The sequence below is a fragment of the Orbicella franksi genome, chromosome 9 (genome assembly GCF_964199315.1).
Source record: "Orbicella franksi chromosome 9, jaOrbFran1.1, whole genome shotgun sequence".
Lineage (NCBI taxonomy): Eukaryota > Metazoa > Cnidaria > Anthozoa > Scleractinia > Merulinidae > Orbicella > Orbicella franksi.
The window spans coordinates 15,797,920-15,814,795 of record NC_138153.1 but is presented as its reverse complement, the minus strand read 5'-3'; the positions used below and the strand labels follow the sequence as shown (position 1 = coordinate 15,814,795).

Sequence of the window (16,876 nt, the reverse complement as noted above, 5' to 3'; positions counted from 1 at the left end):
AACAACATTTTTATCAATTCGAAAACACCAGGCAAATCACGGAAGTTCGAGGAGACAATTCGCTTAAGCAAATCGGGGGGATAAATAGCGACCGGTTGGAAGCCTCTGCGTTTTAGCTTGTGTCAACATACCAGTTTTAAATTTAGGAGGCAATATGAGAAAAGACCTGCGCAAGAACAAGGTAAGAAATGCCATGTATGTTATAACTTAGGATGTCCTGAAAATGTTTTACCTTAAAGAAAACAACGGAAAAAATACGTTCCTGTGACGAAAACAAAGAAAAAAAACAGCAGAGGAAGTTGAAACACAGCGTAGCGAGTGTTAATGTCAACATTTTTACTTAACTAATAAGAATCGCTTGTGAAAACATGCTGGTTTTTGTGGAACCCAGTTGAGAGACACAAAGGACCGTTCCCTTTAGATGTTTTTCACAAAGACAACAGGACGCGATTGCCTTTTTTTCTCTCTCTCATTGCTGCTTTGTTAATGGTTATTTGTCCTCCGTTACACCTGCTGAACCAGTCGGAAAGTTAAAAGTCTTCCTTAATATTATCTTCAAAGACTGTTTGATGGACTTTTCTTTAATTAAAACAAAAATACATAATTACCAAAGCCAGGGGAAATGAAAAATCTTAGTGGCTGTTTAATTTTTTTTAGTTCAATAACATGCAGAAGCAGCATTTTGGGCTTGAAAAATTGATTAAATTTAGTGAGAAACTGCTTGTTTTTCCAAACTGTCGGTAGATAAATAAATGGAAAAGAATTAGTATTCAAAGGATAGGCAGATCACATCTAATCTTAGTAGATGCACTTAGTTTGGTAAACATCAAAACTGCCTGGTTGATATTCCTTGTCTCATTTGACAGTGAATATAAATGGTCTTATTTGGATTCATGACTTTCATAAGTGCTGTAAGTGACATAAGTGCTGTTTTCAGTCCGGTTTTATGCTCGAGTACAATGGCTGCACACTTGGTTTGATGACAGTTGGTATAATAATGATTCTGGACTGGTTCTTTTAGCCAAATTTCAGTTAATTTTTCCTTATTTCTAATATTATCACAAATTTGTTAGATTGCGAAGGCAGACGTATTTCCGGCTACAAGCGACAGCCGGAAATACGTTTGCGTTCGCAGGCTACAAATAAGCAGGATGGTTTCCATTTGTAGTAAGTTTGCCGAGTCCCTGAGCTTGACCTGAAATCAAACAACAAAAAAATAGTTAAAGCCCCAAAAAGGCCCTGTGAGAGTTAAGTGTCTTGCCCAAGAATGCATCTCTACTGTTCTACTTCACCTTGGGCTCGAACCCAGACCGCTCGGTCTTGAGTCAAGCCCACTTACCACCAGTCCTTCACGGTTTCCGAGAAGATATCAGTTTAACACGCTACGAAAAGAAATCCAGCTCAGATTTATCATTTCTTTGTTGTTGGAAACATGCATTTTATCTTTTTTATTACCTACATGTAAAAACCGTGGAAAATCATCATCGCTTTTGATACCAAGTCAACAGATTGCTTTTAAATTATCATCCTGATAATTTCAATAATCCTTAATTTTCAGTTCACCGTGAACTGATTGTCACCCTGCACAACAACAGGTGATACGTTTCTCAAAAACATGAAATTCAAATTCAAACGTTTTGCCTTAACAGCTTTCCTTAATCTCTCTTAATCTTGAACACACCGATAAAAAACCATTTACAAACAATTTAAGGTTTCATGTAAAACACGATTTTAAGAATCGGGAAGAGATAATTATTCAGATCATGATCAGTGATCGATGTAAATCTCAACTTGTTTTAAAGATAAGTTGAAAACAAAGGCACTTGATCTTATGCAGTTTGCTCGACGTCTATTTATGCTGTGTCCCACCTCTTGGTGACGTTTCTTAAGACAGCTATCAGGTTTAAATTTCACTAAACTCCAGTTTGATGAGAAACATCAAATTTACTAGCCATGGGTAGGAGGTCCCCCCTGGCCATGGGGAACAAAAGATGCAGTGTAGAGTACGTCATCAACGCAGGATATCTATATCTGAAAGTCAACATTTTGGGGCGATTGCCGGCATTCCACAAAGACGACGAATATTGTGTTCGACACATCTCACACAGATTAAGTTAGGGACGTCTTCCAAACAAAAAAAAATTGGGACAAGAAGGTGAAGAAATTTACCATGAATTCAACACCAACGACAACTATTAGCGAATATGCAACGAGCATCTCGTCAGTCCAAGCAGAACTTCTCCTTGTCTTGATCGTCATCGACTTGATCTTCGGTTCATTCATTACCCTCGGAAATGCCTCTCTCTTCACCACAATCTATCGCGATCCTTGCCGATGCCTACGCACGCCTTCTGTATTCCTCATCGCAAATCTTTCAGTTGCAGATTTTTTCATGGGAATCATCAGCTACCTACGCGCCGGCGAGCTGACTTACAGGTATTGTGGTCTGGGAAACCTTCCAATTCTTAACATGACAGAACACTTCATCGGAGCTGTGTCGATCCTTGTGGCTGTATCCACGCTTTTGGCGATGTCCTACGATCGATATATTGCAGTTATTAGACCTTTTGAATACCCACAGAAAATCACCAACGCAAGAGCCAAAGCTACCATTGCTATCATTTGGGCAAATGCATTAGTTATGTCAGTTCTTCCCGTTGCGGATGTGAAGAAGGAAGATTTTCTGTTGGCCTACTGTTATTCACATTTTGTGATCCCATCATTTATTTTAACAGCAGTTTATGTGAAAATACATAAAGTGGCTGCTCTGCAAAGACTAGAACTTAAAGACGTCCGAGCAAATCTGACAGCGGCGAACAGGAGAAAGTATTTAGAAAGAGAGAATAAGATGGCCCATACAACTCTATTGATCCTTTTTGTTTTCTATTTGTCATTTTTACCTTACTTTATCAACGTCCATGTTTTATATTTTTGCTCTTGCCGAACCTCTTATGCATACAGAGTGTACCATTATGTTGCCAACGAATTCTTGTCAATGAGTTCCGTGGTCGACCCTTTCATGTATGCATGGAAAATACCAAACCTCAGCCGCTCTCTGCGTTTTTTCATTCATCGACGGTGGACACGCAGAAATGTGGTAGCGGTGTGGAACAGGTCATGTTCTAACAAGATCCGAACCCCTAAAGCTAGCCAGTGAAAAATCAAAAGGTATTTTAATATATTAATCCTTCAGTGATGGTTAATGGCTTGTGAGCGACAGCCTTGAAAATATAAAATTTGGTAGTTCAAATCTTGCAAATTCATACAATAATTGGCTTGTAAAATCTGGTAGCGTATGAAACGTAATAGGTTCCTAGCAATCAGAACTGAATCCCTGATACGACCAGTGAGAAAACGTTGAAATATATGTTAGCATTATTATGAGTCCTTGTTGACTAATAGCTTATGAGCAGCAACCTTAAAAGTTTAAAATTTGGCAGGTCAAATCTTGTAAAATCTGGCAGCGGTGTAGAGCAGAACAGGTTCCAAACCGAACTGAACCTCTGAAGGTAGCCAGTGAGAAAAAGTTGAAATATATTTTAACAGATTAGACCTTATTGATTAATAGCTTATGAGCAGCAGCCTTGAAATTTAAGATTTGGCATGTCAAATCTACGTCTTAGAAATTGTAAAAATCTTGAAAATTCAATATTTGGCCGGTGTTCAAATTCGAGATTGACAGGCCCATTCTTGGAATTTTAAGATTTGGCAGGTCAGATCTTGAAATTTCAATATTTGACCTGTCAGAGTATATATTGAAAATGCGTCTTGACGGGTCAGATTACCGAGTAGGAAACTCAATATTTGGCAAATCAAATAATTGCCAAGACAGTTGACTGACCGGCGACGTAAATGACGTAATTGCTGGTTTTCAGTGTCACGCAATTCAAAATAGATCAAAATAAAAAAACAAAACCAGTCAATAGATAAAGTCTAGAATCTGGGAAATAAAAGAAGGTAAATATGCAAAGACTCTCGCCAAAATTCTGGTCACAGAAATTTTTCTTATGCGAGATATGCGAAGAAATTTTTTACCCAAATTTACAGAGATTTGTGTGGAGACGCCATGCTGGTGCCCATCCGTATGGGCACCAACATGGCGGCCGGAAACCACCAGAAACATCTGTCACTGAGTTTTGCTACAAAAGCGTGAATTTATCCCTCGAGAAACTCTAAAACATTAAAATGATACTTTTTCTAAGACATGAACTGTTCAAATAGCCAAGTTCCCCGAAATAAGTCACTTTTTTAACCATCATGACAGCTCTCTAGACCGTCATGTAAATGTCGCGTCACGCAAAAGCTTAGAAATTCAAGCGTAGTGTATCACAAAACCAAGAACCCATTCGGGGCGAAAATTTGTATGAATATTAGTTTTCAGCTGCTCTTCTGCATCATTAAAGTAAAATCGCAGGAAGATCAAAAGTTTTGTTGTTTGAATTTGAGTGACGTCACGTGAAAACCAGCTATTGCGTTCAATAATTATAATTGTCTAGACTTGTTGACTATTCTTTTAAGTTTTATCGATGCTAAACTTAAGATCACACTAGGGAACATAATAATTGTCTTTTCTAGAAGATTTCTTCCTTAATTCACCCAATGTCTCTAGAATTTCTAGTTGTTTTTATTAAGACTGTAAATGACGGTGATTGTTATATTTTTGGGCCTATGACCTCCTACACGAACAAACTAGATGGCCCGATACACCGTTCTTCAGACTCCGTCAAAGTCACTACCTTTTTTTCAAGCAAATTTTCAAGCAACCTTACAGGTTCTTAATTGTTCGGTTGCTTTGAACTGAGGAGGAGTCCCGCCACTCGAACCACATTTCTGCCAATCTTTATCCTAAAACTAGTCTCGTTAATGAGATTGGAGTCCTGCAACCAATCACTAATTGCAATGAATGTTTCAGTGTGTTAGTTGCACTGCGTATATTAATGGTAGAGGATCATAATTAACGGGCTTCCACAATATAGTGTACTAAAGAATATTAGCCAGGGAGTGAGGAATTGTCGAGGCTTTTTATGGTGCGCTCCCAAAATAATTTTTCTTCGATTTTAAGAGTTTACTGTGCCGTTAGTTTAACACTGATCTTATTGGGAAACTGTTGATCCCGTTTCCCAACACCAATGCTTCCCTGCAGCTATTGCATGTCATTTTGGAATTAGCTTTTTAGCTTGAAAAGTCCAGCCTAAGGTGAGAATGCATCTATACTACCGTCTGCCGATAATGACTTTTAAATTATGACTGGGTGGCGCCAGAAGTCTTATTTTCTAGATGGCCAAAGACTCAAACGCACAACGCACGGCACGCAAGACCGCGCAACGCATCATCAACGAACGACAAGAAACTCGCAAAATTTACAGATTGCTCTTTACAAACCGCAACCGGACAAAGAACGTTCTTCTAAAGAACAGTTTAACTCTGAAACTCATTAGACTCTCGGCTGTGCTCAAGTTGAAACCTTCACTAAAGGATTTCAAACGGTTGTTCAAGAAAAAATTTAATCTTCAAATTTCTAGAGTCTTGAACACACTGATGGATTTCTTTTATACTCTTTATTTATTTTTATTTATCTATATATAAAAGTTTTGTACCTTTATTCTGAAAACCCAATTGTGACGACTAAAGTATGTCAAGTATCTAATGTTTCAAGATTTTACCGACTCTTAACTCAGTTGTTACTTCACTTTACAATCAGCAACGCCAAGGCTGGCTACGGAACAAACTCGCTAAAGCTTCGTTCGTGTACAGAGTGCAGCTCGTCTGCCTCAGTGTTGTGGTTCCTCTACGTTCTTAAGCTGCATTAAATTTCTCAAAAGTCTTCTTTCAATCTCTTGTCAGACGGCAGCAAACTGCACATGAAACAAAATGGATACGGAAAGAACTTCTAAATACATTCTTACAAATCAAAAAGTATCAGTCATATGTGAACCGCCATACGATTTGCATTTCTTTTAGGGTAAAGATGTTGAGAGTCGAGCTTCGCATTTGAATAAGAGTGAAGCGTCCACACTTCTTTTTTTCCTTTTTTCGCAAAATAAATGAGGGTCTGGGCATGAGGTAGAGTCTAATATTTCCCTACCACTTGCACTTCTTTCAGATAATAGTGAAAAAAGAACAAGAGGCAGGTAAATAGCAGACAAAATTAACAAACTGAGCAGCAAAATTTACATAGCTTCAAATAAAAGTTGATTAGGAGAGCTGACAAGATGAAGCCAACTAACATTGGCGACGTGGTTGCAAGAAGAAATGTTCCATAATTTTTGTTCTTTTTTCTTCTTAAAATTTTAGTAAGCGCAAGCGCTGCCTAATCTGTGAAGTATATTCCCGAAGAAAATTAAAACGCACGTGTTGAACTACAAAGTGAACGGTCTTTTAACATTTTGTTCAGCGGGCGGTGTCTGTTTACAAACCAGGTACCGGTTCTCCTGCAAGAAAACGTTTAGTTTTCAGTGTAAGACACATTTAGAGAATGTCCCGCGGCACAATTGAGCTGTTAAGCCCTCGTCAAACGGACTCGCAAGTAGTCGCAACTAGCCACAAGTTGAACTTGCGTAGAGACTTGCGTTGGGTGGCCAAACGGACTCGCAAGTTTCCTCGCAAGTACACGCAGGTCGCAAAAAACCCATTTCAAGGCAGACATATCCTGTATTTCATTGGCTAATAAAAGGTTAATGGACGTCACTCAACTTGCGTTGACTTGGGTTGGGTGGCCAAACGGAGAAAAATTTGCGTCGACTTGAGCTCACTTCGACCCTTGAAGTGAGCGCAAGTCATCGCAAGTCAACGCAAGTGCACGCAAGGCCTGGCCAAACGGAGTCGCAAGTAAACGCGTCTGCTTGCGACTCCGTTTGGCCAGGGTTTTAGCTGTGAAGTACCACGTGAAAGTGATATTATACTTTTAGTATAACTGAAATTAATTGAATTAATTTTGAAAAAAGAGAGATCGAAACAAAATGCCTGATTCCGATGATGAAATTCCCACATTTCAGTATAGTTCCAAGATCACAGAGGTTGCCATTTGCGACCAGCCCGCGACATGCTACCAAAAGAACGATGCAGTTTCAACCAGGAGAGGTTAGTTACCTAGCAGTTTTGCGATCGACCGCTTATCACAACATACAAAGATAACTGATGTCGAAGGTGGTTTCGTTATAACGACGGTTGGGAGCGAGTTGTCCAGGCACCAAAGTCATCGTCCTTCTTATCCAAAGCCTGGTGCTTATTAGTATACATTAATTGCAAAAAATAAATTCGGATGTTTTACTTCGGAAGTGTAATTTTCGGACACTTTTTATCTCTTTTCAGACAAATTTCGGACAAAAATTTCTTACTCTTTACGGAAACATAGCCAAAGTAAATTTACGCCAACAAAACACGACTGAGACTGAAACAACAGGCTATGAAAATGATGGTTTTATGCTGCATGCATCCGCAAGGTTTTACAGATACACCGACGAGAAAATAACATATTCTATCAAGCTGTTACGTATCTCAAGCCGTGTTCGCTCCATAAAGGAAATTATAAAATAACTTTGGCGTTAGTTGAAAGTTTTATACTGTAAATATTTCGGACGCTTAAACATTTCGGGCGGGGTTATTTTTGGCCTCTTTCTGTGTCCGAAATTAAAATCGTCCGACATTACGTAAGGCTAAGGGTGGAAGGGGTCTCTGGTGGCAAAGATCAGCCTTCTTTAACGATATAACCAAGTTGTTCCCTATTTTACCGAGACAAGAGAAAATGACCGAGAGTGAAGGATAAATGGCGGCACCTTATCTTTTACCTAGCGTGAAATATGCTTAAGATTTTTCATATAGAACTCACTCACGCAGAATGTTTTTAACAAAACAATTAATCATCTCAAAAATTTATAAAGTTGAAGACAGTACTGTAGAAAATTCCGTGATTTCTACGAGTTATTCTCATTTGTTTTAAACCAACGAAAGATAAAAAATGCCGTGAGAGAAAACAAATTAAGAGAAACATGAACACGTTTTCTTTGTTTTATAATCTTTTGTTCCAGATTGTAACACTGATGATATAGCTATAAAGTCATGACTGTTTTTGTTATGTTTTTCTTTTCTTTTCAGTTACCACTGACTTGGTCTATCGGCCGAAAAACTTACCTTTGTTGTGGTGTAGACTGGACAATTTCAAGGCGGAATCTTCGAGTGCGAGTGTTGCTGTTTTCTTCTACCGTGTTTAAATTAGGTTTCGCTTTGAACAAAGGTGTTAAATTTTGGACGATGTGATGAACTTGAGGCTAAAACTGACATCATTTCTTGAAAAGGCCACCAGCACATGGCAACAAAGAAAACCAGCGATTTAATTAACCTGGCCGCCATACGTGTCAACCATAACACTTCATAAGAATGTCTTTGTTCATGAGAAATCTATTTGCTGGTTGGAGCGTAAAACTTGACCTAAAAAGACTCGCCGTTAATCAGTGTGTTGGCGAAAAATAACAGATTGCCTTACGATAATATTTTGTCCTATGCATATAACGCCCCGTTCACACTGCGTCAGAGGAATTTGAAAACGGAGGAGAGACACTCTGAAAACGCATCAGATGTTTTCCGTCCACACTACGCCTCAAGAATTTGTGTTTGTGTTTGAGGAAATCACGGTAATGGAATTTCCATGATTGTCGTAATGCCATCGTTTAAGAAAATCTGCGTTTTCAAAATGTTTTCCGTCCACACGAAAACGAAAAGCCGGCGTTTCCAAATTGCTCCGGAGAGAAGAGCGTTTTCGAAAAGCTCCGATTTCGTGCCGGATTAGTGTGGACGGTAGGCCTATCCGTAGAAATAAAGCTGCGTTTTCAAATTTCTCCGGTTTGAAGAGCGTTTTCGAAAACCTCCGTTTTCGTGACGGATTAGTGTGGACGGTAGGCCTAACCGTAGAAATAAAGCTGCGTTTTCAAAGTTCTCCGGCATAGTGTGGATGCTGCCTCCGTCATATACCATGGAATTTCATATTCCAAATCTGATCAATAGCCTTTCATTCTTGACAAGCAAGAGGTTGGGCTTTCTTGATTAGTTCATGCATATTATTTTTTCTTTCTATCATTTTAGTAACGTCAGTTAGTTGATAGCCGTTTCCAATACTATAAAACTGTAAAATAACAAACCTTTACTAAAGAATGGGAGCTAACCCTCCATGAAAATGAAGTTATCCGTGATAACGATCTACCTACTGTGCTTGCAAACAGTTCTAATCACAGCACTGCCCGGCGTCACAATATAGAATGCAAGTAAGCAACATATTCATGGTAAATTTCATATTTTGTCCCTCAAAAGCAAATTCATGGAGACTTATACCTTGCAATAGAAATGAGCCTAAACAGGCAATGCATAAACACATGGCAAATTACAGAGGTGTTAAACTCAACGAGTCGACGTGCAGATAACAGCGGAAACCATACAGACCTATGGCCTATAAAAATTTGCCATAGCACGATCTAACGGCTCAACTCCACTTAAAATTCCTCCTTATTACACAACATGAAGTGCCCTTCATGAACACGAGTGAAGCGGCAAGAAAGGTCGAGTGACCGAACAGAGAAAGGCAAATGTACAAATGTCACGAACCGTAGAAGTCGTGTAGGCTAGTCAACTCCATTTTACATTGAAGCCGAAGGCTGTCCTGTAGCCTCGACTTGACACTGTGGTTTGAACAACAGCGAACAGCGAAAGGTTGGATCTCAACCTTTCCACTCTCTTTGTCGTCTGATCCTTACTAACCACCACTAACTACTTACTGGCTCCTTTCGATTGTTTTATTCTCTTTGACCCGATCATGTTCTCTTACTTTGACATACGGCATTTCATCGTATTTCTCCCATCTTTGCAATGATAAGACTACATGACACATCCAAAATTAGACACGAGCAAATTAAGTACGTAGGATCAGTTAAAACTGAGGGATTTGATTGGAAGCCGCTCTGTTACCAGTATACTTTAATTCAATTTAATTAAATCTAAAATATCCCCTTTGCGGGCCGCGGCGCAGAACTTACAATATATAATCACAAGCACCTTTGTTTTGCATGATATAATTAAGCAACTTTTTCAAGCTACAATTTAATGATTGATTAGACCGCATCACATGTAGCGGCTTCAAGATTGCCTTTATTCTCAACCTATGCAGTCGAACAGCCATATAACTCTAACTTAAAAGAACAAGAGCACGATTCCAAGACACAGGGTAAATCCGCACATAACGCGTGTAAACCGGTATATCCAAATCATTTGTCACCACGGGGTAGGAGTCTGTGTTTCCATTGAAAACCTGAAAAGAGACAAGTGAAAAATTAACTTGTCACGAGTAAAAGGATTGCTCCAGAAAGCACTAGAAGAAAAAAATGAGAGGAGCTAAGGGGGCTCGTGTATGATGAGGTGCCCGCCTTCCACCAATGTGGCCCGTAGCTGGGGCGGATACAAAATTTTAGAGAAGGGAGTTCGAGATACAGACTGCCGAAGACGGTCCCCTGTAGGGGGCCTGAAGGCATCCTCTCACGGAAAATTTTTAAAATTGAGGTCCTCAGAAATGGGGTTTGCGGCCTTCTGAGGCCATGTCAGCGTGTTATAATGCCTTTTTTTTAATTTAAGTGGTTCGACCGAAGCCCCCGAACGAACGCCTCCTCGATCTGCCCCAACATAGTAGGTTTGAATTCCAGGCCTAGCTTCATATGTGGGTTGAGGTTGGTTCGAATTCTCGTCCCTACTCCAGCGTTTTTCTCCTGATTCTCAAGTTTACCCGGCTCTTCAAAGAAACCGGCCAACATTTTTGAAATTGCAGTCTAGGGCTACAGCATGCAGGTTTGTCAAAAATGATTTGGTGTTTAAAATTTTGCTCTGGTCATATAGCTGCAAAGACAAAGCAATTTTCGCCCGCTTTCCTGTTGGCTGCAAACTCCACTCTTGAACCCTTTACTGTAATGTTTATAGACTTAATACCGACAAGGATATTGGTACCGCCGTTATACCTTATCAGTCTGTCCATTACCATGGTAAATAGACCAGGTGACTTTGTCCAATGAATAGCCTATCTTGTAAGTCCACTTAAAATGTAAACCTCTTGCCTTGAGTCGCTACACCTTTAAGCCATATTGGCTTCCCAAGATCCACTTGGATCCAAGGCGAGGGAACGTCGCTAGGGAGAGCATACCAACCCTTATCGTAACCAGCTCTTAACCGCGCGCTCCAAGGAGGGTACCGGGGATAGTGGGAGCTCGCTGTGATGGACTGATTACTAACTTTTCGTTTTCCATACCAAGAGCTTGGTAACCGCTGCATTAGTTGGCTGAGTAAGAGAATATAATGAAAGTAATCAGTAGAATTCGTCAAGGGTGGTCTCCCCACAAGAAAACACTAAGAAAATGAGTTTTTCATTTGTCGCTTTTAGAACAATGTATACCAAGACATTTATTGTATCCCGTTTGAGCTAATCCTTCTTTACAATGACAGCTGTAGTTTCCTAGTTTGTTCACACATTTTGATGTTTTTAAGTCACACTTGTGCTCTCCAGTTGCACATTCATCTACATCTGTAAATATCAATAAATGGCTGGCACGGTTAACGTCAATAAACTGTTCTTTCGTATGTATTTCTTGTCTTCAACAAGAAATACAAAAGTTATAACTAATCTCAAAACTGCAATTACCCGCTGGTATGTATTTGTGTGCGTATCTGTCTGTAAGTCAGTCTGTCTGTCTGTCTGTCTGTCTGTCTGTCTGTCTCTCTGGCTGTCTCTGTCAGTTTGTCTATCTGTCTGTTTGCAGTTTATCAGTCTGTCCTCTAACCCGTTTAGCCGCTTGCCCGTTTGTTTGACAGTCCCTCTGTCGGTCTGCCTGTCTGTCCATCTGTGCGTGTCTGTGTGTCTGTATGTTTGTCTGTCTATGTCTGTCTACATGCATGTGTGTGTTGCTCGATCGGTCAGTCTCTCTGCCTGTCTGTCTGTCTGCCTTCTTTCAGTCTTCCCACCTTGGCACGTGTGTTCTGAGATCTGTTTATACCAAACAGCACACTGGCATGTGAAGGCCCCCTGGGTTTTGATACACACTGAAATTCCCAGGTCACAGGAATGGCTTCTAGTCTTGCATTCGTCCTCATCTTGAAAAAAAGTATTATTTTTAGAGTACTATTTTAGTGCAGTATACTTTAATGGTTTCGTATTCAGCTCTTTCTACATAATTAAGTGAAGAGAATTATATATGTCGCTTACAGAGGAAGTTCATTCATCGAAGAAGACTACCTTTGATTCTACGAGGTATGTTGCAAGAATCCTCCAGCCATGAATTAATCAAATCGAACTTTAAAATTTATAGGACAGCCACACTTGAGTTGAAGTGCGTTCTGACGCTCGTGGTTAAATGCTGGTAAAGACAGTAAATGAGACGTACAGTCTCTGACGAAGATACAGAATTGGAACATTCCAGTGAACCTTAAACTGACTAGGCAACAACATGTCCCTATCTAGGTCCAGCTTTCACCAGCGGTCAGTCAGTCAACACTGTATATTTCACTGGCAGACTGATACTGTTGTCAGTGGAAGATACTGAATCAATCACTTAATTACCTTTACAGTTGTATTTGCCATCTAGTTCGTAGCCTTTCAAACAACCACAACGATAACCAGCATATGTGTTAAAACATATCTGTTCGCATTTAGAAATACCAGTTCGACATTCGTCATCCTCTGAAGGTAAAAACGTACAAGGACATATATAACTATATTGGGAAGGATTTAGTTCAGAAAGAGTTGCTATATGTTGCCTACTGGGGCCATGCAAAAGGTGTTTTCTACGCAGTCCGCATGGTGAATTCAGTTAGTCTTAAGGGTGTCCTAAGGGTGTGTCCGCATGCTGCTCTGGCCAAAATTGGACTTTACTCTCTATTTGATCATGTTATTTTTTCTTCAGCAAGAGTGAGGTCCAAAACACGATGAAATACTTGACACACTGTCACTGTGATACTTTATAGAAGAAATTGTATGGATTGTCTTGATATGTATGTTCAGCAAAAAGTTCCAAACGTCAGGAACCGTGCGTGAGTACATGTGTTGTACGCTGTACAATGGACGTTGACAAAAATCTTACCGTAGGCTGTTTCCCACTGGTTTGCTGTTAACAGCCATTTGTTGAAAAGAAATGTGTATGGCTCAGAGCCATTAACAGTTATTACCACCTACAAGGTATAAAGAAAAACTCATTTATACAACTCTGAGAATGGTTGAGGTATATCAAAAAAAATAATTTCTTTTCATAATTGGTCCTTTACTTTCTTTCGCCTAGATTCTGCCTGACCGTGACAATAGGTTGATTTTGCAATATAAATGATGCCAATATTTGTGTTAGAAGGTCTATGAGTGTGCACAATCTTTTGTTTTGCGCTCATACATTATGTGTGTAGCCCAAACGGTTCTGTTAGTGAGCTGTTTGGATAGAAATTAACTACATGTTTTGTGCACGATCAAGGCCAAAAACCCGAACAAAACATGCAACAAAGAATTTTGTTACCGTCTATTAACTATGTTCAGAACAGACAAGTAATTAACGTGCACAAGATGTCTTCAACAGTCATTCGAACGAACGTTCCAACAGCCCATTTTACACTTTTGTGCTTAGTGGTCAGGCCTTAACACAGAAGCGAGGCTAGAGTTGAGTCGGATACAAACATTGTCACTTTTCAAAAGTAAATAATTCTGTTACCATGCTAACGAATTTCTAATCTCTGTCATCGCAAGGGTTGACCAAAAGCCCGTTTTTATGAAGAGGTTAGGTTACATTTTACAAAACTGTCCGTTGGGGTATTGACCAGACAAGGGGATTCTCCCAGGAGTGGCTCATTCCTCGGGGTGGGTGCTGCCAATGCAAATGAACGGTGAACTAAAACGGTCGCTAGGGTCTAAACGCACTTAAAATCCTTAGTCACTGGAAGAAGAAAGAATGAAAGATGTGAATGTAGCCATAACACTACTGGAAAAATGACCTGAAAACATTTCAGGCTCTGAACGGGATCCGAACCCACGACCTTTGCGTTACTGGAGGAAGAGTAAAACGTTTCATACGAATAAATGATAATCGTACGCTTCTTTAAAACACGAACAGGAGAAAATACACTGAGTTTCAGCCTACTTACGAGCCTTTTTCAAAGTCATTAACTCCGACATTGCCCAGCTCAATTGAACCTGTTGTCTGACCATCCAACCCGATAATTTTAATAAAGACTTTTGCGCTTGTCCCAGCCAGGTATTCGTCGGCGGTTGTAACTATGATTTCATATTCTAAAGGCACGTAAGAAAAGATCACTGTCAAACAAGCTACATGATAAAAGAAGTAGAGTGTGAGTTTCACATGATGCAAGCATCGAGCTGACGCTAAAAAAGTCCTGCGTGCGACAACGTGTAAATTACAAGGTATGTGTGTTTAACACGTCATTGTGTGGGGTTGGCATTCGCATGTTTTATCTGGTGATAGGGGCCTATCCTCTTCTTTAGCTTGTGAAAGCCGAGAAGAGGCTAGTTCACGTTCACGGCCAGATAGGTCTGCTTAGGATAGACAAATTATGCAACTCGCTAAATCACGTTTTGATCAGCTTTTATTTGAGTAACGTTGCCGAAATGTTCATTCTAACCAAGATGAGGATAATTTGAGGGAATGACTTAGGAATAAGGTGGACTCTCTTATCATCATACTCTCGTGATAAAACACAAATGATTACCATAAATAAACCAGACTACTAAGTAACTACTGAACATGAGGAAACTAATTACTGAACTGGCAAAGCCGCACACTGTTGCACTATTTATGTAACCGTATTGTTACGTACGAGGTGGCCTCGACTAAAAGCCTGATGGTTTCTAGAGGTAACCTCGCCTCACATTGAAATATTTCTAAATACTGTACATTAAGTAAAAAGGCAAAATAAACAGAATGAATGAATGAATGAAAAACTGGAGTGAAGAACTGATGACCGCAATGTTATCATACATTTGGTTGATTTGCAACTGAAGTACCATTTAAAACCGCTTTGATATTCTACAGTTGGAACAGTTGTACGCTGGTAGCGCAGCAAGAAAATAGCAGGCGGAATAAACTTGAGTACTGTAATGATAAGTCCCACCTTCATGGATTTTCGAGTGAATGATTTAGACTAAAGTTGGCTTTGTAAGCTGTAACAGCGTGAAATAAACACATGTCGGTCAGATATGAAAATATCGATAAAGAGGGGAAAAAAGTTCGAATACTTACTTACCCCATCAACCAAATGTGTTAAAAAGAACAAAATAACAAGAGCACTGACTCTTATACTTGGCTGTATCCAAGACATCTCGTAACGGACAAAGAACAGCAGGTTGAGTGAGTAATAAATGTAACTGCTTTCTGAAACTCGAAATCGTATTAACTTTATTGATTACTTAGCTGCGCAACAAAGTACGGTATTCTAACATCTACAGACTGAGATGTTTAAACAATAGAACCAGCTGAAAATATGTTAAAGATTGGTTTATTTAAACTTCGAAAGAGATATTTTGAAAAGTCTTTGTTCCAATCTATGACTTGGACTTCCTGACGCCGTTAAATTCCACTCTAAGACACTAAGGAACAAATTAGAATTAGAAGTGGTCTTTTCAGACATTTTTAAGCAGTGGCAATATTTAAAATGGTTCAGCTAGAAACAGGAAAACAAAAGAATCGCACAGTAAATACCGAGTTTTTCTCAAACACAGATCCAAAATGACCGCTGACCGTTACGTTTTAAAATACCTCCAGCGTAGTGTGGACGAAAAAATTGATGCGTTTTAAGAGTGAAACCTCCGTTTTCAACTTCCTTCGGCGTGGTGTGGACGGGGCCCTAGCTTCACGTGTTCCCACCTTTTGTTACGTAATTTTTCCCCAAATAAACACTACTCAACAGCACCTTAATGCGTCTGCGCAAGTTTAACCACGCTTATATGCACCAGTAAAGCCAACCTTAGAGCAACATCGCAGATACCCAGAGTAACATGCTGGAGTACCTTTCCCTCTAGCGGAGATGGGTAGAGAGGGGTATGGAGAGTGTTTTTCTTCGATGACTTTGCTCTTGACGCTTAAGTTCATAAACAGGGCGCCTTGAGTGTAATAGCATATTCGTGACAATAGCCAAAACAAAAAGTGTGATGATGAAAGGGGAGAGGTAGATTAAAAGTGGGGCGAAGTGACATTTAGTTAATTAAAGTTCTCATGAGTTCTTTGTCGTGAAAAGTTAAACAAGTAATTTTGTACGCATAGAATCCGACCAAATAGCCTTAATCCTTTGTTCGTTTACTCTTTGTTGTGTGTTCTGCTAGAAGTAATTAGAACGCAGTCTTATTGAACTTGACAAGCGGACACTACAATGACATCGGCAAGTGTTAAACTCTCTTAGCTTTTTCTTTTTAACGCTAATCCTAAATGCATTAAGTCGTAATCTGCTTTTAAAAGTATACAGTTGTTGCAGCAATGCAAATGCTTAGCTATTACTCGACTTGTTTCACTTGCCTTGCTGCAAGAGCCTATATGGGTCCTAATACATAGCTTACGTACCAGCTAGCTGTAGAATAAGGGTATCCTAACTGTGTTATAGATAATACTGAGTAAAAAAGGCACGACAGCTCACTCACACAATCTCAACAAATTTCGCCGCTTGAAAGCTAGTAGAATTTGGCTGTACCAGTAAATTAAAAATACGTGACATTTCACACATCTTGCATTTCTAAAGAGAAATTGAACTTCCAAGCGCCTTAAGACTATAAATAACCTGTGAAGGCAAACTGCGAATTTTCTTGACTGAAATTCACCTAGCAATAATTAAAACTCAAGTTCATTGATGTCGAAGCTACCTTGAAATT

At 39.6% G+C, this 16,876-nt stretch overlaps 1 protein-coding gene and 2 long non-coding RNA genes across 3 annotated transcripts; 2 read left to right on the top strand and 1 right to left on the bottom strand.

Moving 5' to 3' along the window:
• The first annotated feature begins 2 nt into the window (after window positions 1-2).
• Window positions 3-10,903, top strand: LOC145498764 (uncharacterized). The gene is made up of 2 exons (XR_014050886.1): window positions 3-181; window positions 8,095-10,903. It is a non-coding gene; the product is annotated as an uncharacterized LOC145498764 (long non-coding RNA).
• Window positions 327-3,843, top strand: LOC145498750 (adenosine receptor A2a-like). The gene has a single exon (XM_081478682.1). It carries the CDS (start codon window positions 2,171-2,173, stop codon window positions 3,155-3,157), a length of 987 nt encoding a protein of 328 aa, XP_081334808.1. The 5' UTR covers window positions 327-2,170; the 3' UTR covers window positions 3,158-3,843.
• Window positions 10,904-10,997: 94 nt separating the features above from the next.
• On the bottom strand, window positions 10,998-13,286 carry LOC145498230 (uncharacterized). Its single transcript, XR_014050841.1, has 2 exons — window positions 12,584-13,286; window positions 10,998-12,117 (listed from the first exon to the last, which is right to left on the bottom strand). It is a non-coding gene; the product is annotated as an uncharacterized LOC145498230 (long non-coding RNA).
• Window positions 13,287-16,876: the final 3,590 nt, after the last annotated feature.